Source organism: Oncorhynchus clarkii, chromosome 17 (genome assembly GCF_045791955.1).
Source record: "Oncorhynchus clarkii lewisi isolate Uvic-CL-2024 chromosome 17, UVic_Ocla_1.0, whole genome shotgun sequence".
In the NCBI taxonomy this organism is placed as follows: Eukaryota; Metazoa; Chordata; class Actinopteri; order Salmoniformes; family Salmonidae; genus Oncorhynchus; species Oncorhynchus clarkii.
The window spans coordinates 3,285,572-3,309,077 of record NC_092163.1 but is presented as its reverse complement, the minus strand read 5'-3'; the positions used below and the strand labels follow the sequence as shown (position 1 = coordinate 3,309,077).

The following is a 23,506-nucleotide window of genomic DNA, read 5'->3' as shown; positions in this document are numbered from 1 at the left end:
GTGTCTCATGTTATTTCAGGCTTCCTAAATGGGCAAAGGCTTTGCATCCTGGGAGGAGTGGTAATGCATCTCCCCTGTGTGTATTATCTTGTGCTGTTTCAGGGTCCCTAACTGGTTAAAACACTTGCCACACTGGGAGCAGTGGTAAGGCTTCTCCCCTGTGTGTATTCTCTCGTGCTGTTTCAGGGCCCCTAACTGGTTAAAACACTTGACACAGCGGGAGCAGTGGTAAGGCTTCTCTCCTGTATGTATTCTTTCGTGTTTTTTCAGATCCCCTGCCCCGTTGAAACACTTGCCACACTGGGAGCAGTGGTAAGGCTTCTCCCCTGTGTGTATTCTTTCGTGTTTTTTCAGATACCCTGCCCAGGTGAAACACTTTCCACACTGGGAGCATTGGTAAGGCTTCTCCCCTGTGTGAATTTTCTCATGGGCTTTCAGGTGTCCTTTCTCGCTATACATCTTTTCACATTGCGAGCAATGGTAAGGCTTCTCCCCTGTGTGTATTCTCTCATGTCGTTTCAGCTTCCCCAAATCGTTAAAACCCTTTCCACACTGGGAGCAGTGGTAACGATTCTCCCCTGTGTGTATTACCTTGTGCTGTTTCAGGGTCCCTAATTGGTTGAAACACTTTCCACAGTGGGAGCAATGGTAAGGCTTCTCCCCTGTGTGTATTCTCTCATGTCGTTTCACCTTGCCCAAATCGTTAAAACGCTTTCCACAGTGGGAGCAGTGGTAAGGCTTTTCACCCGTGTGTATTCTCTCGTGTCGTTTCAGCTTCCCCAAATCGTTACAACCCTTTCCACACTGGGAGCAGTGGTAAGGCTTCTCCCCTCTGTGTATTCTCTCGTGTCGTTCCAGCTTCCCCAAATCGTTAAAACGCCTTCCACACTGGGAGCAGTGGTAAGGCTTATCCCCTGTGTGTATTCTCCCGTGTCGTTTCAGCTTTCCCAAATCGTTAAAACCCTTTCCACACTGGGAACAGTGGTAAGGCTTCTCCCCTGTGTGTATTCTCTCGTGTCGTTTAAGCTCATTTAAGTGGTTATAACCCTTTCCACAGTGGGAACACTGGTGTCTTCTTGCTGGTTTGTACGTCCCTGGCTCTGGTTCCTCTGAGTCTGGTCTTTCTCCTGCCAAAGACAGTGTGTTTTTTAAAATAGAGACCCGAATGAAACCTCCACATATGAAACGGCCTTGCTACGAGGGTAAATCCTAATCAGATCCCTCAATAACCTAAGGCCAGTTTTAACAATCTCAGTGTGATTTTAAAACAAATGTTGTAGAGTTTCCTGGTAATTACTGACAATGTTTACACTACTTATTTATTCATTCTGTTTTCGTCAGAACACAAAAAACTAAACAGTTCTAGGACACTCAAGACACAGACGTCACTGGATTCCAATCGAGCAGGTAGTTCTAAATATATAACTTTAATAGCTGTATGATACAGAATGCGACCTACAGTAATGGCCAAAAGTTTTGAGAATTAAAAATATTAATTTCCACAAAGTTTGCTGCTTCAGTGTCTTTAGATATTTTTGTCAGATGTTACTATGGAATGCTGAAGTATACTTACAAGCATTTCATAAGTGTCAAAGGTTTTTATTTACAATGACATTAAGTTGATGCAGTGTCAATATTTGCAGTGTTGACCCTTCTTTTTCAAGACCTCTGCAATCCGCCCTGGCATGCTGTCAATTAACTTCTGGGCCACATCCTGACTGATGGCAGCCCATTCTTGCATAATCAATGCTTGGAGTTTGTCAGAATTTGTGGGTTTTTGTTTGTCCACCCGCCTCTTGATGATTGACCACAAGTTCTCAATAGGATTAAGGTCTGGGGAGTTTCCTGGCCATGGACCCAAAATACTGTTGTTTTGTTACCCGAGCCACTTTGTTATCACTTTTGCCTTGTGGCAAGGTGCTCCATCATGCTGGAAAAGGCATTGTTCGTCACCGAACTGTTCCTGGATGGTTGGGAGAAGTTGCTCTTCGAGGATGTGTTGGTACCATTCTTTATTCATGGCTGTGTTCTTAGGCAACATTGTGAGTGTGCCCACACCCTTGGCTGAGAAGCAACCCCACACATGAATGGTCTCAGGATGCTTTACTGTTGGCATGACACAGGACTGATGGTTGCGCTCACCTTGTCTTCTCCGGACAAGCTTTTTTCCGGATGCCCCAAACATTCGGAAAGGGGATTCATCAGAGAAAATGACTTTGCACTAGTCCTCAGCAGTCCAATCCCTGTAACTTTTGCAGAATATCAGTCTGTCCCTGATGTTTTTCCTGGAGAGAAGTGGTTTCTTTGCTGTCCTTCTTGACACCAAAAGTCTTCGCTTCACTGTGCGTGCAGATGCACTCACACCTGCCTGCTGCCATTCCTGAGCTCTGTACTGGTGGTGCCCCGATCCCGCAGCTGAATCAACTTTAGGAGACGGTCCTGGCACTTGCTGGACTTTCTTGGGTGCCCTGAAGCCTTCTTCACAACAATTGAATGGCATTTTAATGGCATCGGACCGAGGCTCTGCATCTGTCCTCGTGCTCCTAGACCTTAGTGCTGCTTTTGATACCATCGATCACCACATTCTTTTGGAGAGATTGGAAACCCAAATTGGTCTACACGGACAAGTTCTGGCCTGGTTTAGATCTTATCTGTCGGAAAGATATCAGTTTGTCTCTGTGAATGGTTTGTCCTCTGACAAATCAACTGTATATTTCGGTGTTCCTCAAGGTTCCGTTTTGGGACCACTATTGTCTTCACTATATATTTTACCTCTTGGGGATGTTATTCGAAAACATAATGTTAACTTTCACTGCTCTGCGGATGACACACAGCTGTACATTTCAATGAAACATGGTGAAGCCCCAAAATTACCCTTGCTAGAAGCATGTGTTTCAGACATAAGGAAGTGGATGGCTGCAAACTTTCTACTTTTAAACTCGGACAAAACAGAGATGCTTGTTCTAGGTCCCAAGAAACAAAGATATCTTCTGTTGAATCTGACAATTAATCTTAATGGTTGTACAGTCGTCTCAAATAAAACTGTGAAGGACCTCGGCGTTACTCTGGACCCTGATCTCTCTTTTGAAGAACATTTCAAGGACAGCTTTTTTCCATCTACGTAACATTGCAAAAATCAGAAACTTTCTGTCCAAAAATGACGCAGAAAAATTAATCCATGCTTTTGTCACTTCTAGGTTAGACTACTGCAATGCTCTACTTTCCGGCTACCCGGATAAAGCACTAAATAAACTTCAGTTGGTGCTAAATACGGCTGCTAGAATCCTGACTAGAACCAAAAAATTTGATCATATTACTCCAGTGCTAGCCTCTCTACACTGGCTTCCTGTCAAAGCAAGGGCTGATTTCAAGGTTTTACTGCTAACCTACAAAGCATTACATGGGCTTGCTCCTACCTATCTCTCTGATTTGGTCCTGCCGTACATACCTACACATACGCTACGGTCACAAGACGCAGGCCTCCTAATTGTCCCTAGAATTTCTAAGCAAACAGCTGGAGGCAGGGCTTTCTCCTATAGAGCTCCATTTTTATGGAACGGTCTGCCTACCCATGTCAGAGACGCAAACTTGGTCTCAACCTTTAAGTCTTTACTGAAGACTCATCTCTTCAGTGGGTCGTATGATTGAGTGTAGTCTGGCCCAGGAGTGGGAAGGTGAACGGAAAGGCTCTGGAGCAACGGACCGCCCTTGCTGTCTCTGCCTGGCCGGTTCCCCTCTTTCCACTGGGATTCTCTGCCTCTAACCCTATTACAGGGGCTGAGTCACTGGCTTACTGGGGCTCTCTCATGCCGTCCCTGGAAGGGGTGCGTCACCTGAGTGGGTTGATTCACTGATGTGGTCATCCTGTCTGGGTTGTGCCATGGCGGAGATCTTTGTGGGCTATACTCAGCCTTGTCTCAGGATGGTAAGTTGGTGGTTGAAGATATCCCTCTAGTGGTGTGGGGGCTGTGCTTTGGCAAAGTGGGTGGGGTTATATCCTTCCTGTTTGGCCCTGTCCGGGGGTGTCCTCGGATGGGGCCACAGTGTCTCCTGACTCCTCCTGTCTCAGCCTCCAGTATTTATGCTGCAGTAGTTTATGTGTCGGGGGGGCTAGGGTCAGTTTGTTATATCTGGAGTACCTCTCCTGTCCTATTCGGTGTCCTGTGTGAATCTAAGTGTGCGTTCTCTAATTCTCTCTTTCTCTCTCTCTCTCAGAGGACCTGAGCCCTATGACCATGCCCCAGGACTACCTGACATGATGACTCCTTGCTGTCCCCAGTCCACCTGGCCGTGCTGCTGCTCCAGTTTCAACTGTTCTGCCTTATTATTATTATTCGACCATGCTGGTCATTTATGAGCATTTGAACATCTTGGCCATGTTCTGTTATAATATCCACCCGGCATAGCCAGAAGAGGACTGGCCACCCCACATATGCTCTCTCTAATTCTCTCTCGGAGTACCTGAGCCCTAGGACCATGCCCCAGGACTACCTGACATGATGACTCCTTGCTGTCCCCAGTCCACCTGACCGTGCTGCTGCTCCAGTTTCAACTGTTCTGCCTTATTATTATACGACCATGCTGGTCATTTATGAACATTTGAACATCTTGGCCATGTTCTGTTATAATCTCCACCCGACACAGCCAGAAGAGGACTGGCCACCCCACATAGCCTGGTTCCTCTCTAGGTTTCTTCCTAGGTTTTGGCCTTTCTAGGGAGTTTTTCCTAGCCACCGTGCTTCTACACCTGCATTGCTTGCTGTTTGGGGTTTAAGGCTGGGTTTCTGTACAGCACTTTGAGATATCAGCTGATGTACGAAGGGCTATATAAATACATTTGATTTGATTTGAACCGCTCTCCTTGAAGTTCTTGATGATCCGATAAATGGTTGATTTTGGTGCAATCTTACTGGCAGCTATATCCTTGCCTGTGAAGCCCTTTTTGTGCAAAGCAATGATGACGGCACCTGTTTCCTTGCAGGTAACCGTGGGTGACATATGAAGAACAATGATTCCAAGCACCACCCTCCTTTTGAAGCTTCCAGTTTTGGGGGGGATTCAGTTCATTTGCATGGAAAATAGGGACTTTGTAATTAATTGCAATTCATCTGAACACTCTTCATAACATTCTGGAGTAAATGCAAATAGCCATCATACAAACTGAGGCAGCAGATTTGGTGAAAATTAAAATGTGTCATTCTCAAAACAACATGTAAAGTGTTGGATGTTTAATGAGCTGGGAAAAAAAGATTGCAGAATTTTTTACATCCCTGTTAGTTAACATTTATTCTCTGCCAAGATAATCCATCAACCTGACAGGTGTGGCATATCAAGAAGCTGATTGAACAGCTTGATTATTACACAGGTGCACCTTGTGCCGGGGAAAATAAAAGGCCACTCTAAAATATGCAGTTTTGTCACAATGCCACAGATGTCTCAAGTTTTGAGGGTGCATGCAATTGGCATGCTGACTGAAGGAATATCCACTAGAGCGGTTACCAGATAATTGAATGTTCAATTCTCTACCAGAAGCCACCTTGCAACGTCATTTTAGAGAATTTGGCAGTACATCCAACTGGCCTCACAACCACAGACCACATATAACGACGCCAGCCCAGGATCCCCACAGCATCTGAGACCAGCCACCCGAGTTGTATTTCTATTTGTAATGAAGCCCTTTTGTGGGGAAAAACGAATTCTGATTGGCTGGGCCTGGCTCCGCAATGGGTGGGCTTATGCCCTCCAGGGCCCACCAATGGCTGCACCCCTCAGTCATGTAAAGTCCATAGATTAGGGCCTAATTTATTTATTTACAATGACTGACTTATATGAACTGTAAATCGTTGAAATTGCTGTTTATATTTTGGTTCAGTATACACACAGACACAGTGCATTCGTTAAGTATTCAGACCCCTTCACCTTTTCCATATTTTGTTACATTTCAGCATTATTCTAAAATTGATTAAATTGTTTCCCCCCTCGCCAATCTAAACTCAGCAAAAAAAAGAAATGTCCTCTCACTGTCAACTGCGTTTACTTTCAGCAAACTTAAGATGTGTAAATATTTGTTGGAACATAAGATTCAACAACATACATAAACTGAACAAGTTCTACAGAAATGTGACTAACTGAAATGGAATAATGTGTCAAAATAATAATGTGTCAAAATCAAAAGTAACAGTCAGTATCTGGGGCGGCAGGGTAGCCTAGTGGTTAGAGAGTTGGACTAGTAACCGAAAGGTTGCAAGTTCATATCCCTGAGCTCACAAGGTACAAATCTGTCGTTCTGCCCCTGAACAGGCAGTTAACCCACTGGCCGTCATTGAAAATAAGAATTTGTTCTTAACTGACTTGCCTAGTTAAATAAAGGTAAAATTAAAATAAATAAAAAATCTGGTGTGGCCACCAGCTGCATTAAGTACTGCAGTGCATCTCCTCCTCATGGACTGCACCAGATTTGGCAGAACTTGCAGTACTTCCGGTCTTGCAGGAAATCACACACAGAACGAGCAGTATGGCTGGTGGCATTGTCATGAGCCTGCAGGAAGGGTACCCTGTAACGCACAGCGTTGAGAGTGCCTGCAATGACAACAACCTCTGATGATGATGCTGTGACACACCGCCCCAGACCATGATGGCCCCTCCACCTCCAAATCGATCCCGCTCCAGAGTACAGGCCTCCGTGTAATGCTCATTTCTTTGACGATAAACACGAATCCGACCATCACCCCTGGAGGCAAAACCGTGACTTTTTGTGACGGTGGGTTTGTGCCCAGAGGCGACGTTGTTGCCAGTGATGTCTGGTGAGGACCTGCCTTACAACAGGCCTGCAAGCCCTCAGTCCAGCCTCTCTCAGCCTATTGAGGACAGTCTGAGCACTGATGGAGGGAAAGTGCGTTCCTGGTGTAACTTGGGCAGTTGTTGTTGCCATCTTACCTGTTCCGCAGGTGTGATGGTCGGATGTCCCGATCCTGTGCAGGTGTTGTTACACGTGGTCTGCCACTGCGAGGACGATAAGCTGTCCGTCCTGTCTCACTGTAGCGCTGTCTTAGGCGTCTCACAGTACAGACATTGCAATTTATTTCCCTGGCTACATCTGCAGTCCTCATGCCTCCTTGCACATGCCTAAGGCACATTCACACGGTTGAGCAGGGACCCTGGGCATCTTTCTTTTGGTGTTTCCAGATTCAGTAGAAAGACCTCTTTAGTGTCCTAATTTTTCATAACTGTAACCTTAATTGCCTACCGTTTGCAAGCTGTTGATGTCTTAACGACCGTTCCACATGTTCATTAATCGTTTATGGTTCATTGAAGCATGGGAAACAGTGTTTAAACCCTTTACAATAAAGATCTGTGACGTTAGTTGGATTTTTTACCAATAATCTTTGAAAGACAGGGCCCTGAAAAGATACGTATATTTTTTTGCTGAGTTTATTTTGTATATGTTTTATGAGTTGAAAGGTGTTTTTTTTCTCAGACATAAATAAACAACTCCAGGTGAAAGACAAAGGCCATAGCTGTAATAAAATAACAAATTAACTGGCAAAGCAGCAGAGCGAGGCCCGCATCCAGCAACGCCACGAGTCACGTTTTGCAGCTGTTTCAGTACAGCACTACAGGGAGAGAGAGGGGGAGCAGCTGTTTCAGTACAGCACTACAGAGAGAGAGAGGGAGAGCAGCTGTTTCAGTACAACACCACAGGGAGAAAGAGGGGGATAGGGAAAAAATCCACTGGACTAGTTTCAATGTATGGAATCACCTAAGAGTTTCTGGATTTTGGGTAAACTTCTCCTTTAAAGCATCAGACTCCATAGTAATTCATCATTAGATGCTACAGTCCTCCTTTAAGACTCCATCATGTTTAGAATGTGTCTGGAAGCACTACTCTATCTATTCTACTCTATCTATTCAACTAACTTTAATAACTAGGGTTAATACCTGCCTGGCGCCCCAACAAACTTTATCTTTACCCCCCTCTAACAATACCGCTACAGAATTAGCATAGTAGGCCATGTAATTTAAGGTCATTTGAAATATCTAGGACTAACTTATTCCTTGACACCCATTCTGAAACTCACTGCAGCTCTTTGTAAGTGTTGCTGTCATTTCAGTTTCCGTGGTAGCTGACGTGTACAGTGTTGGGTCATCCGCATACAGACACGCTGGCTTTACTCAAATGTCGTTGGCATGTCGTTGGTAAAGATTGAAAAAGGTAGGTGCCAAACAGCTGCCCTGTGGAATTCCTGATTCTACCTTGATTTTGTTGTACAGGCTTCCATTAAAGAACACTCTCTGTGTTCTGTTAGACAGGTAGCTCTGGGGCGGCAGGTAGCCTAGTGGTTAGAGCGGTAGGCCAGTAACCAAAAGGTTGCTGGATCTTATCCCCGAGTTGACAAGGTAAAACTCTGTCGTTCTGCCCCTGAACAAGGCAGTCCTAGGTCGTCATTGAAAATAAGAATTTGTTCTTAAACGACTTGCCTAGTTAAATAAAGGTTAGCTTTTTTTGTAGTATAGCAGGGGGTGTAAAGCCATACGTTTTTTCAGCAGCAGACTACGATCGATAATGTCAAAAGCCACACTGAAGTCTAACACAACAGCCCAAACAATATTTTTATCGTCATCAATTTCTCTCAGCCAATCAGTCATTTTCAAGTGCTGTGTTTATTGAATGTCCTTCCCTATAAACCTGATCACAGCTTTCCTCAGTATTAGTTAATTAATTAACAGTGTCTAGAGTTTAGTTTGCCTGTTCAACAGTCTTGTAAAGATAGGGGGGTTGACTGGGACAGGCAATGTAATATCCATAATGTTTTAAGGAAAAGTTTTTGTAAAACAAGCACCTTACATTGGATCATCTTGAAATTTTCTCTCTAAAGCTAACTTTCATCAAGGTTTTATATGGTCTATTGGTTTCTCTCTTTTCATTGGCAGAATCCTTTTTCAGTGTTATGATATTCATAACATCCATATCCACCAGTCTATCTTCCTGTCAACTAACATAACTCCACTGGTTGTCCTGGTAACTATGGGCAGATCTGTTGTATTTGTTCAAACTAAACTACAGCACTTACTTTGATGAGTCAAATCTGATCCTTTCATCTCTTCTCCTCCCCTAACAGTTCCACTCAGCCCCGTTGTTTTCCTGAAGTCCACCAGCAGCACAGACAACCTCTTCATACCCAGCAGTAAGGTGCGACCGGGAGAGGCACGACACATGGACTCCGGGAGGCTGGAAGGGCTAGCGTTGTCCTAGTAACCATAAAGAGGGGACACAGATACACATCATTATGGATGCTGATGTCACTGTTGTCATAAAGTGCTCTACAGAAACCCAGCCCAAGCCGATAAAGCAAGCTGTATGCTAGACCAGACCAAGCTGTACCATCTGGTGTTCTGATCTGGAGAGACTCTTCTCTGCCTCGTCAGCATCAGGATGTTGTTGAGGCTCCGCAGAGGATCCACCATAGTCATGTCTCTCTCCTGTGTGAATGAGAACATCAAACAGATGGTAAACTTATGATCTTCTATTGCAATCACAGAGTCTTTACAAGAGGCATGAATATGTCTAAAAAGAGCCTAAAATGGCCACTTTCATCTTGATTTCCTAAAAAAATATTTGTGATGCAAATGTAAAAGGGTTGTTCCACAAAATGGGTGCCTTTTTTATATTTTAAGTAGAACATACGCAGCAATATTGAATTTTAAGACTGTTATACTAGATGAGGAGAACTTTAATGTCGACCACATGGAGAATTCAATACATCTAATTGAAAAGTCCCAAAAGTATATGAACCAATGGCAGATCGACCAATTAACAATTCCTACAGTAAGAATGCCCATTAAAAACCCCCACATTAGTTCAACAACTGCATAGTTTGTGTCCCTGTTTTTAAGACAGAACTCACTGGTGTCAATCGGATCTTCTGTCTCCTCCTTTTTCACTCTCAAAACGTCTTCCTCCTTCACGTTTATTAAGATAGCATCCTCTTCCTCTCTAAAAGGTTCTTTCTCTTCTTTCACTATAACAGCCTCCTCTTCCTCCTTTTTCATTCTGAAAGATTCTTTCTCCAAACAGCAGACCTCCGCTTCATTAGCAAGGGAGTAGTTCAGTGAGCTCATGGTCAGGGATGTTAGCTAGCTAGCTAGCATTAGCGACTAGCCTAGTGCTAACCTCAGTATCAATCTTTAACAAGTTTGCAAATTGAACAAGCACATTAGGTTAAAGTTCACCAGTAGATACGTCAACCGAAATTTGTTTAAAACACTGAGATTAGCTCATGTACAATAACATGGTCTAAAGAATCAATCTTTCAGTTTTATGTTGTCTAGCAGGCTACCGAGGTGGTTGAAAGAGTTGGCGCCTTGTTGTTCCTGAAGAACCGTCCCGTCCAGTCTATTACACGTCACGCAAGAAGCATCACCTGAAAGACGCCCATCGCCATCTGCTGGCTGGAGTGGGTAACGCAGTTTGGAAACAATAGGTACTACACTTTTTGTGATGGAAAGAACGTCATAATAATTTAACAATAAGCAGATATATTTTCTCTTATGTCTTACAAATAATACTTTCCTGTACACAGACGTAGAAGCTTAAAATGAATATGTGGATTATGAATAAATACTTATACGAATAGGTAGTGTTTTAAAACACATTTCTGTTAATACTCTGTTCATTTTTCACATTCGTTTTTATTAGATGTGACCATACTTTTCCCTTAAAGCCACGCTCTATACGATACAAATCATACTGTAAACAATAGACCAAATGCATCACATGCAACAGAATCGTCTGAATGAATTCACCCCTGATGATGCGTAAACACAGTTCACTTTCACAACTGCCACGTTGTATTTCCTCTCACATCAATTCGCTCACCTTTTCCCTTCGCTTGTGGACGTCAATGCACAACACATCAGCTGTAGGTGACCAGGAGTTAAAACCTTTCCAAACCAAACCATTTCATATCTGCTACACACAGCCTACATCGTTGTCACCATATTAGCTAAAGTCAACACAGCTAATATAAGTAACTTGTTAGTAAACCTGCTACAATCATGACAGAGCTCCTCTGTGGAGATGCTACATGTTTCATCATTAGATGCTACAGTCCTTCAACAATGGATGTCATATGAATCTTTACCACTTGGATCTGTAATAGGAGTAGTATTTTTCCTCGACTTACCTGTGTCCCCGCACATTGACTCTGTTCCGGTACCTCCTGTATATACCCTCCACATTGACTCTGTACCGGTACCTCCTGTATATACCCTCCACATTGACTCTGTTCCGGTACCTCCTGTATATACCTCCATATTGACTCTGTTCCGGTACCTCCTGTATATAGCCTCCACATTGACTCTGTACTGGTACCTCCTGTATTTAGCCTCCACATTGACTCTGTACCGGTAATACCTGTATATACCCTCCACATTGACTCTGTACCGGTAATACCTGTATATAGCCTCCACATTGACTCTGTACCGGTAATACCTGTCTACAGCCTCCACATTGACTCTGTACTGGTAATACCTGTATATAGCCTCCACATTGACTCTGTACTGGTAATACCTGTCTACAGCCTCCACATTGACTCTGTACTGGTAATACCTGTATACAGCCTCCACATTGACTCTGTACCAGTAATACCTGTATATGGCCTCCACATTGACTCTGTACTGGTAATACCTGTCTACAGCCTCCACATTGACTCTGTACTGGTACCTCCTGTATATAGCCTCCACATTGACTCTGTACTGGTAATACCTGTCTACAGCCTCCACATTGACTCTGTACTGGTACCTCCTGTATATAGCCTCCACATTGACTCTGTACTGGTACCTCCTGTATATAGCCTCCACATTGACTCTGTACTGGTAATACCTGTCTACAGCCTCCACATTGACTCTGTACTGGTACCTCCTGTATATGGCCTCCACATTGACTCTGTACTGGTAATACCTGTCTACAGCCTCCACATTGACTCTGTACTGGTACCTCCTGTATATAGCCTCCACATTGACTCTGTACTGGTAATACCTGTCTACAGCCTCCACATTGACTCTGTACTGGTACCTCCTGTATATAGCCTCCACATTGACTCTGTACCGGTAATACCTGTCTACAGCCTCCACATTGACTCTGTACTGGTAATACCTGTCTACAGCCTCCACATTGACTCTGTACTGGTAATACCTGTATATAGCCTCCACATTGACTCTGTACTGGTAATACCTGTCTACAGCCTCGCTACTGTTATTTTCCTGCTGCTCTTTAATATTAATTATTTGTATTTTTATACATAACACTTATTTTTCTTAAAACTGCATTGTTGGTTAATTAAGGGCTTGTAAGTAAGTATTTCACTGTAAGCATTTCACTTGTATTTTGATTTCATTCATACATTTCTTACATTCATTTATTAATATGGAAAATATAAATATTGAAAATATAAATGTTTCGTTTTTTATATATATTGTTGAATATAATATACTTTAAGGGTATATTAGTTCCAGGATCTCTGCTAGTGTTAAAGTTATGGGCCATTTAATACAGATACATTAGCATAGTAGGACACGAAACTTAAGGTTACCTAACATAACCCCTGTTCTATGATATTATAAGCCTCGTTAGGGGCGGAGTCTAGGGAGATCCAATCAAACAATATCTGTCAAGCAACAGCTAATAGCAGACGACTCCACTTCCTATATAAGGGACATAGTCGCTCCCATCTTCACATCTAAGTACATGTTTGTCTTCCATGTGTGAAAGGTAACCTGGTGAATATCATAGAACCAGGGTTCTGTTAGGTAACCTGTTGAATATCATAGAACCAGGGTTCTGTTAGGTAACCTGGTGAATATCATAGAACCAGGGTTGTGTTAGGTAACCTGGTGAATATCATAGAACCAGGGTTATGTTAGGTAACCTGGTGAATATCATAGAACCAGGGTTCTGTTAGGTAACCTGGTGAATATCATAGAATCAGGGTTCTGTTAGGTAACCTGGTGAATATCATAGAATCAGGGTTCTGTTAGGTAACCTGGTGAATATCATAGAATCAGGGTTCTGTTAGGTAACCTGGTGAATATTATAGAACCAGGGTTCTGTTAGGTAACCTGGTGAATATCATAGAATCAGGGTTCTGTTAGGTAACCTGGTGAATATCATAGAATCAGGGTTCTGTTAGGTAACCTGGTGAATATCATAGAATCAGGGTTCTGTTAGGTACCCTGGTGAATATCATAGAATCAGGGTTCTGTTAGGTAACCTGGTGAAAATCATAGAATCAGGGTTCTGTTAGGTAACCTGGTGAATATCATAGAATCAGGGTTCTGTTAGGTAACCTGGTGAATATTATAGAACCAGGGTTCTGTTAGGTAACCTGGTGAATATCATAGAATCAGGGTTCTGTTAGGTAACCTGGTGAATATTATAGAACCAGGGTTCTGTTAGGTAACCTGGTGAATATCATAGAACCAGGGTTCTGTTAGGTAACCTGGTGAATATCATAGAATCAGGGTTCTGTTGGGAAACCTGGTGAATATCATAGAATCAGGGTTCTGTTAGGTAACCTGGTGAATATCATAGAACCAGGATTCTGTTAGGTAACCTGGTGAATATTATAGAACCAGGGTTCTGTTAGGTAACCTGGTGAATATCATAGAATCAGGGTTCTGTTAGGTAACCTGGTAAATATCATAGAATCAGGGTTATGTTAGGTAACCTGGTGAATATCATAGAACCAGGATTCTGTTAGGTAACCTGGTGAATATCATAGAATCAGGGTTCTGTTAGGTAACCTGGTGAATATCATAGAATCAGGGTTATGTTAGGTAACCTGGTGAATATCATAGAATCAGGGTTCTGTTAGGTAACCTGGTGAATATCATAGAATCAGAGTTCTGTTAGGTAACCTGGTGAATATCATAGAATCAGGGTTCTGTTAGGTAACCTGGTGAATATCATAGAATCAGGGTTCTGTTAGGTAACCTGGTGAATATCATAGAATCAGGGTTATGTTAGGTAACCTGGTGAATATCATAGAACCAGGGTTCTGTTAGGTAACCTGGTGAATATTATAGAACCAGGGTTCTGTTAGGTAACCTGGTGAATATCATAGAATCAGGGTTCTGTTAGGTAACCTGGTGAATATCATAGAATCAGGGTTATGTTAGGTAACCTGGTGAATATCATAGAACCAGGGTTCTGTTAGGTAACCTGGTGAATATTATAGAACCAGGGTTATGTTAGGTAACCTGGTGAATATCATAGAACCAGGGTTCTGTTAGGTAACCTGGTGAATATTATAGAAACAGGGTTCTGTTAGGTAACCTGGTGAATATCATAGAATCAGGGTTCTGTTAGGTAACCTGGTGAATATCATAGAACCAGGGTTCTGTTAGGTAACCTGGTGAATATCATAGAATCAGGGTTCTGTTAGGTAACCTGGTGAATATCACAGAATCAGGGTTATGTTAGGTAACCTGGTGAATATCATAGAACCAGGGTTCTGTTAGGTAACCTGGTGAATATCATAGAATCAGGGTTCTGTTAGGTAACCTGGTGAATACCATAGAATCAGGGTTATGTTAGGTAACCTGGTGAATATCATAGAACCAGGGTTCTGTTAGGTAACCTGGTGAATATCATAGAATCAGGGTTCTGTTAGGTAACCTGGTGAATATCATAGAATCAGGGTTCTGTTAGGTAACCTGGTGAATATCATAGAATCAGGGTTCTGTTAGGTAACCTGGTGAATATTATAGAACCAGGGTTCTGTTAGGTAACCTGGTGAATATCATAGAATCAGGGTTCTGTTAGGTAACCTGGTGAATATCATAGAACCAGGGTTCTGTTAGGTAACCTGGTGAATATCATAGAATCAGGGTTCTGTTAGGTAACCTGGTGAATATCATAGAATCAGGGTTCTGTTAGGTAACCTGGTGAATATCATAGAATCAGGGTTATGTTAGGTAACCTGGTGAATATCATAGAACCAGGGTTCTGTTAGGTAACCTGGTGAATATCATAGAATCAGGGTTCTGTTAGGTAACCTGGTAAATATCATAGAATCAGGGTTCTGTTAGGTAACCTGGTAAAAATCATAGAATCAGGGTTCTGTTAGGTAACCTGGTGAATATCATAGAATCAGGGTTCTGTTAGGTAACCTGGTAAATATCATAGAATCAGGGTTCTGTTAGGTAACCTGGTGAATATCATAGAATCAGGGTTCTGTTAGGTAACCTGGTAAATATCATAGAATCAGGGTTCTGTTAGGTAACCTGGTGAATATCATAGAATCAGGGTTCTGTTAGGTAACCTGGTAAATATCATAGAACCAGGGTTCTGTTAGGTAACCTGGTAAATATCATAGAATCAGGGTTCTGTTAGGTAACCTGGTGAATATCATAGAATCAGGGTTATGTTAGGTAACCTGGTAAATATCATAGAATCAGGGTTCTGTTAGGTAACCTGGCGAATATCATAGAACCTTTCCCAAGTAAAAATGAATTGAAACGCCTGGGGGACATATACAAAAATATATGATTTTGTAATTAATAAAGTTTAAATTAATTCTATATTTATTTCAATTCATTATACTGGACATTTCAATTTATATACAAAATCAGTCAGTGGGACTGAAATATTACCAGAGCTCAAGAATGACCCAAATACTGTTAGAATAGAAATGGTTTTCTCTGTCTGTTATTTTTTCACATCTAAATGTGGCCATACAACTCCCTTAAAGTGAAGGTAACTAAATGTAACCACATGTAACATATGGATCTGCATTAGTATAGCATCACAAGTCCCAATGCAAAGTTACACCTCTCTTTTCTATTTTTCCAGTACATAAAACCGATCAGAATTCCAAAGAATGCCGAAGTCATGTCAGAATAGTTTTTTTTACAGGCTGTGAAGTAATATGGAGGACCCGGCTAGCCAGCCTATCCCCTACAATGTCAACTCTGACAGAAATATCTTCAAATAGATCACTTCAACTGAAACCAAATCGTGTGCACTCATGACTAGTGGTTGTCTGTCATAGTTGAAGTGTACCTATGATGACGCAATTTTGTTCGAGCTGTATGTCGCAATTTTGTTTCTGGTGTCCTTTGACAGCTCTTTGGTCTTGGCCATAGTGGAGTTTGGAGTGTGACTGTTTGAGGTTGTGGACAGGTGTCTTTAATACTGATAACAAGTTCAAACAGGTGCCATTAATACAGGTAACGAGTGGAGGACAGAGGAGCCTCTTAAAGAAGAAGTTACAGGTCTGTGAGAGACAGAAATCTTGCTTGTTTGTAGGTGACCAAATACTTATTTTCCACCATAATTTGCAAATAAATTCATAAAAAATCCTACAATGTAATTTTCTGGATTTTTTCCCTCATTTTGTCTGTAATAGTTGAAGTGTACCTATGATGTAAATTACAGGCCTCTCTCATCTTTTTAAGTGGGAGAACTTGTACAATTGTACAAATGTACAATACACTCCGTTTGACTCTCCTGCGCCTGACTTCCCTGCCACCTATACACATATTTCTGACAGAATCTCTGACCACTATATATGAAGTCAGCAGGAGAGGACACTACGCTCATGGAGGTGGAGGAACGCGTTCGGGAACAAGCGGAGGAGATTGACTGTTTAAGCTCTGTCATGGATCGCATTGTCCAGAATATGGATCGCTGGGAGTGACAGGGAGTTTCTCCAGCGCCACCACCACCACAACCGGAATCTCCCTTGAACGATTTTTCCTCTCCGGAACCGAAGATCCATTTAGCCCTACCCACGGGATACAACGGAGATACTGCCGGCTGCCAGGGTTTCCTCCTTAAGCTGAACTTGTATCTGGCCACGGCCTCCCCAGTACCATCTGACCGTGAGAAGAGTTACGCCCTCGTCTCATGCCTCACCGGGAAAGCCCTGGAATGGGCCAGCGCTGTGTGTAGAAGGGAGGATGCGGCGTTGGACCATTTTGAGGAGTTCACCCGCCAATTCCGGATAGTATTCGACCATCCACCTGAAGGCAAAGCAGCGGGTGAGCTCCTCTATCATCTGAGGCAGGAGACGAGGAGTGCACAGGAGTTTGCTTTGGAGTTTAGGACCTTGGCTGCCGGCGCTGGATGGAGCGACAGGGCCCTGATCGACCATTACCGTTGTAGTCTACGCGAGGACGTCCGTCGGGAGCTGGCCTGTAGAGACACCACCCTCACCTTCGACCAGCTGGTGGACATGTCCATCAGGCTGGACAACATGCTGGCTACTCGTGGACGTCTAGATCGGGGTCTGGTTGTTCCATCCTCCCGCACCCTCTCTCCCGAACCTATGGAATTGGGAGGGATGGTGCGCAGGGAGACCGGAGGGGGTTCCCGCTGGAGCACCATTCATGGTCGCAGAGGGCACACTGCTGGCCGGTGCCGGGTTGCTTCCTCTGGGAATAGAGAAGGCAGGCAGGGCATTCTGGCATCACCCCAGGTGAGTAGGAACCATTCTCATCCAGAGCCCTCTGTTACACTAATGTTAGTCTCGGTCTCTTTTCCTGATTTTTCCCTGCATTCCCAGTATAAGGCGCTAGTAGATTCAGGTGCGGCTGGGAATTTTATTAATAAAAGTTTAGCTCATAGTTTAGGGATCCCTATTGTTCCTGTGGATATGCCTTTCCCTATTCATGCCTTAGATAGTCGACCATTAGGGTCAGGGTTTATCAGGGAGGTAACCACACCTTTGTGTATGATAACGCAGGAGGGTCACAAGGAGAAGATTAGTCTTTTCCTTATTGATTCTCCTGCGTATTCTGTGGTGCTAGGCCTACCCTGGTTAGCTTGCCATAACCCCACTGTTTCTTGGCCACAGAGGGCTCTCACGGGGTGGTCGCGAGAGTGCTCAGGTAGGTGTTTAGGGGTTTCCGTTGGTGCTACTACGGTGGAAAGTCCAGACCAGGTCTCCACCGTGCGCATTCCCCCCAAATATGCCGATTTGGCTCTCGCCTTCTGTAAAAAGAAGGCGACTCAATTACCACCCCATCGACGGGGGGATTGTGCGATAGATCTCCTGGTAGACGCTGCATATCCCAAGAGTCACGTGTATCCCCTGTCGCAAGCGGAAACGGAGGCTATGGAGACATGTGTCTCTGAATCCCTGCATCAGGGGTTCATTCAGCCATCCATTTCACCCGTCTCTTCGAGTTTCTTTTTTGTGAAAAAAGGATGGCGGTTTACGCCCGTGCATTGATTATCGAGGTCTTAATAAAATAACAGTGAAATATAGTTAGTTACCCGCTACTTCTGATCAATACAGTTATTGAGTTAATGCACGGGGCACGTTTTTTCACAAAATTGGATCTCAGGAGTGCGTACAATCTGGTGCGTATTCGGAAGGGTGATGAGTGGAAGACGGCATTTAGCACCACCTCAGGTCATTATGAGTACCTTGTCATGCCATATGGGTTGATGAATGCTCCATCAGTTTTCCAATCATTTGTAGATGAGATCTTCAGGGACCTGCACGGGCAGGGTGTAGTGGTGTATATCGATGATATTCTGATATACTCCGCTACTTGAGCCGAGCATGTGTCCCTGGTGCGCAGGGTGCTTGGTCGCCTGTTGGAGCATGATCAATATGTCAAGGCTGAGAAATGCTTGTTCTTCCAACAATCCATCTCCTTCCTAGGGCATCGGATTTCCACTTCAGGAGTGGAGATGGAGAGCGACCGCATTACAGCCGTGCGTAATTGGCCGACTCCAACCACGGTAAAGGAGGTGCAGCGTTTTTTGGAGTTTGCCAATTACTACCGGAGGTTTATCCGGGGTTTTGGTCAGGTGGCTGCTCCCATTACCTCACTGCTAAAGGGGGGCCCGGTGCGCTTGCAGTGGTCGGCTGAGGCGAACAGGGCTTTTGGGCACCTGAAGACTCTGTTTACCTCGGTGCCTGTGTTGGCTCATCCGGATCCCTCTTTGCCATTCATAGTGGAGGTGGACGCATCCGAAGCTGGGATAGGAGCAGTGCTCTCTCAGCGTTCGGGTACGCCACTGAAGCTTCGCCCCTGTGCTTTCTTTTCGAAGAAGCTCAGCCCGGCGGAGCGAAACTAAGATGTGGGGAACCGAGAGCTGTTAGCTGTCGTAGAAGCCTTGAAGGTGTGGAGGCATTGGCTTGAGGGGGCTAAACACCCTTTTCTCATCTGGACTGACCACCGCAATCTGGAGTACATCCGGCAGGCAAAGAGATTGAATCCTCGCCAGGCAAGGTGGGCCATGTTTTTCACTCGTTTTGTGTTTACTCTTTCTTAGAGACCAGGCTCCCAGAACGTTAAGGCAGACGCATTGTCTCGGCTGTATGACACAGAGGAGCGATCCATGGATCCCACTCCCATAATCCCAGCTTCGTGTCTGGTGGCGCCTGTAGTGTGGGAGCTGGACGCGGACATTGAGCGGGCGTCACGTGCAGAGCCCTCTCACCCTGAGTGTTCAGCTGGTCGTCTGTACGTTCCGTCTGCTGTCCGCGACCAATTGATCTATTGGGCTCACACGTCACCCTCCTCTGGTCATCCTGGGATATGTCGGACGATGCGCTGTCTTGATGGGAGGTACTGGTGGCCCACTTTAGCTAAGGACGTGAGGATTTATGTTTCTTCCTGCTCGGTGTGCGCCCAGTGCAAGGCTCCTAGACACCTGCCCAGAGGTAAGCTACAACCTCTACCAGTTCCTCAACGGCCGTGGTTGCACCTGTCGGTGGATTTTTTGACTGATCTTCCACCTTCACAGGGTTACACCACGATCCTGGTCGTTGTGGATCGGTTTTGCCCGGTCTCCCTACGGCCTTACAAACTGCAGAGGCCCTGTTTACACACGTTTTCCGGCACTATGGGGTGCCTGAGGATATAGTGTCTGATCGGGGTCCTCAGTTCACATCAAGGGTCTGGAAGGCGTTCATGAAGCGTCTGGGGATCTCGGTTAGTCTTACCTCAGGTTTTCACCCCGAGAGTAATGGGCAGGTGGAGAGAGTTAACCAGGATGTGGGTAGGTTTCTGCGGTCTTAATGCCAGGATCGGCCGGGGGAGAGGGCGAAGTTCGGCAAGTTGGGCAGAGATGGCTCAGAACTCGCTACGTCACTCCTCCACTAACCTTACTCCTTTTCAATGTGTATTAGGGTATCAGCCGGTTCTGGCTCCTTGGCATCAGAGCCAGACCGAGGCCCCTGCGGTGGACAATTGGTTTCGGCGCGCTGAGGAAACCTGGGAGGCAGCCCACATCCACCTTCAGCGTGCCATAAGGCGCCAGAAAATTGGCGCAGACCGTCGCCGCAGTGAGGCCCCAGTGTTCGCACCAGGGGACAGGGTCTGGCTCTCGACCCGAAACCTACCCCCCCGCCTGCTCTGCCGGAAGCTGGGAAACCTGCCCCTCCGCCTGCTCTGCCGGAAGCTGGGTCCGCGGTTTGTGGGGCCGTTTAAAGTCCTGAGGAGAGTGAACGAGGTATGTTATAGGTTACAACTGCCCACTAATTACCGTATTAACCCCTCGTTCCATGTGTCTCTCCTCAGGCCGGTGGTGGCTGGCCCGCTCCAGGAGGCTGAAGTGCGTGATGTTCCTCCGCCTCCTCTAGACATCGAGGAGGTCCCGGCGTACTCTGTTCGATCCATTTTGGATTCGAGACGTCGGGCGAGGGGCCTTCAGTACCTCGTGGACTGGGAGGGTTACGGGCCGGAGGAGAGATGCTGGGTTCCGGTGGAGGACGTGTTAGATTCTTCCATGTTATCAGAATTCCACCGTCTCCATCCGGATCGCCCTGCACCTCGCCCTCCGGGTCGTTCCCGAGGCCGGTGTCGACACGCTGCTAGAGCCGCGCGTCGGGGGGGGGGGGGTACTGTCACGACTTCTACCGAAGTCGTTGCCTCTCCTTGTTCGGGCGGTGCTCGGCGTTCGACGTCACCGGTCTTCTAGCCATCATTGATCAATTTTTCATTTTCCATTTTTCAGTTGTCTTGTCTTCCCACACACCTGTTTTCAATCCCATTCATTACCTGTTGTGTATTTAACCCTCTGTTTCCCCTCATGTCTTTGTCAGATTGTTTATTGTCAGTGTAGTGTTTTTTTTTTGTATAGGTGCGCGACGGGTCTTCGTACCCATATTTGTTTATATTCATGTTTCTATTTAGTGTTATGGAGCATGTTACTTGGACATTATTAAAAGACTCCATTTTACACTCCGTTTGACTCTCCTGCGCCTGACTTCCCTGCCACCTATACACATATTTCTGACAGCAATTTCCAAACGCCTGAAGGTGTCCTCTGGTCTGATGAAACAAAAATAGAACTGTTTGGCCATAATGACCATCGTTATGATCGGAGGAAAAAGGGGGATGCTTGCAAGCCGAAGAACACCATCCCCACCGTGAAGCACACAGGTGGCAGCATCACGTTGTGGGGGTGCTTCGCTGCAGGAAGGACTGGGGCACTTCACAAAATAGATGGCATCATGGGTGAGGAAAATTATGTGAATATATTGAAGCAACATCTCAAGACATCAGTCAGTTAAAGCTTGGTCGCAAATGGGTCTTTCAAATGGACAATGATGCCAAGCATACTTCCAAAGTTGTGGCAAAATGGCTTAAGGACAACAAAGTCAAGGTATTGGAGTGGGCATCACAACGCCCTGACCTTAATGCTATAGAAAACAGATCATTTTTACCCTTTTAAAAATAGTTATAGGGGGAGGTCCGGGGGATGTCTGTCTTTGAAAGGGTCATTGTAATATTTAAGATGTCCCCTTTACTGATGACCTAAACCTAAAAGTCAAGGGGTCTGAATACTTTCCAAAGAAACTGTAAGTGATTGAGGAGAGAGCATAATTGCTATATTCTAATTAAAATCATTGACCCATAAGGGACCACACGACCAAAGCAAAGCGTGACCCATGCAGAATTAAAACTATATTCATCTTAATGAGAAATATAATCTAATAAACAAATGTTTGCATAACCAAAGACATGAAAACTGGTGGGAACATTGTATTTAGCTAGGATTTCATAAGGCCAGGAATGTCATTGAGAATAACAATAGACAATAGTTAATGTTGCTAGTTTAGGGATGAAGATAGTGAAGGTTCATCAATGTTAAGCATGTTTTTTTTTATTTGACGTGGAAACAATGTTTATTCAACCAGTGGGAGGCTTGTAAAAGCCCACAGGAAAGTGGAATGAGGAACTCTTCATTGAGACAATCATGAAACAGCAATCTGTGGGTGAGTTGTAGTGGATATTATAATATAAGGATCTGCTGGAGTCCAAGTCAAACCAAGATTCTTTATTTCTGAGCTCAGAGAGAACAACAGAGTTTGGTATTTGGTATTTTACTAGGATCCCCATTAGCTGTTGCAAAAGCAGCAGCTACCCCTCCTGCGGTCAACACAAAACATGACACACAATTGTCACGTCTCTCGTCGGTGGGCATGGACCAAAGCGCAGCGTGGTAAGTGTTCATGATTTTTATTTAATCAAAAAACATTAGAACAAAATAACAAAGAGAAGAATGAACAGTTCTGTAAGACAAATCAACTATACAGAAAACAACTACCCAAAAAACACAGGTGGAAAAAGGCTGCCTAAGTATGATTCCCAATTAGAGACAACGATAGACAGCTGCCTCCGATTGGGAACCACACTCCGCCAAAAACAAAGAAATAGAAAACATAGAAATAAATAAACTGGAATTCCCAACCGAGTCACACCCTGGCCCAACCAAAATAGAGAATAAAAACCTCTATGGCGTGACAATAATACAGAACATCAATAGACAAGAACAGCTCAAGGACAGAACTACATACATTTTGTAAAAGGCGCACGTAGCCTACATATCAATGCATACACACAAACTACCTAGGTCAAATAGGGGAGAGGTGTTGCTTTATCTGTTTTTTTTTAACCAGGTTTGCTATTTATTTGAGCAATATGAGATGGAAGGAAGTTCCATGCAATAAGGGCCCTATATAATACTGTACGCTTTCTTGAATTTGTTCTGGAATCTTGTGAACTGTGAAAAGACCCCCGGTGGCATGTCTGGTGGGATAAGTGTGTGTGTCAGAGATGTGTGTCATTTGACTTGTAAGAACTTTGATGATATCTGTACATTACAGGAACACCTGTGATGACAAAAGTACAATGATTCATGTTTTGCTTTAGCTTGAGATAAAGAATCAGTGGTAGACACCTTGCAAGTGCATGAAAAGGTCAACTGTACAAAGTCAGATGTCTGTGTGTTGAAACTATATTTTAGGTAACAGATGGATAAAGGGAACTAAGAGTTCCTGTTGATACTATGTTCCAGTCTTACTTCCAGTCTTACATGACTATGTTACGGTGCGTGAATGAGGACCCAAAAGCGAATTAACTTAAACAGAGCTTCTTTAATTACCAAACATAGGTAGGCTCAGACGGACCGGCAGATTCCGACAGGACAAGACAAGGTTACAGCAAACATGACGACAGTCTGGTTCAGGCATGAAACACAACA

General features: G+C 44.4%; 2 protein-coding genes across 2 annotated transcripts in view; one reads left to right on the top strand and one right to left on the bottom strand.

Annotated features, from left to right (window-relative positions):
• The window catches only part of LOC139370044 (zinc finger protein 345-like), a 637,497-nt gene that overhangs the window by 160,865 nt on the left and 453,126 nt on the right, over positions 1–23,506 (top strand). The gene's annotated exons all lie outside the window — the stretch shown is intronic.
• Positions 1–23,506, bottom strand: part of LOC139370042 (zinc finger protein 678-like) — a 267,317-nt gene that overhangs the window by 10,048 nt on the left and 233,763 nt on the right. The window contains exon 17 of the mRNA XM_071109343.1: positions 89–1,075. Coding sequence (XP_070965444.1) covers positions 89–1,075 — 987 coding nt within the window. The remainder of the gene's footprint in view (positions 1–88; positions 1,076–23,506) is intronic.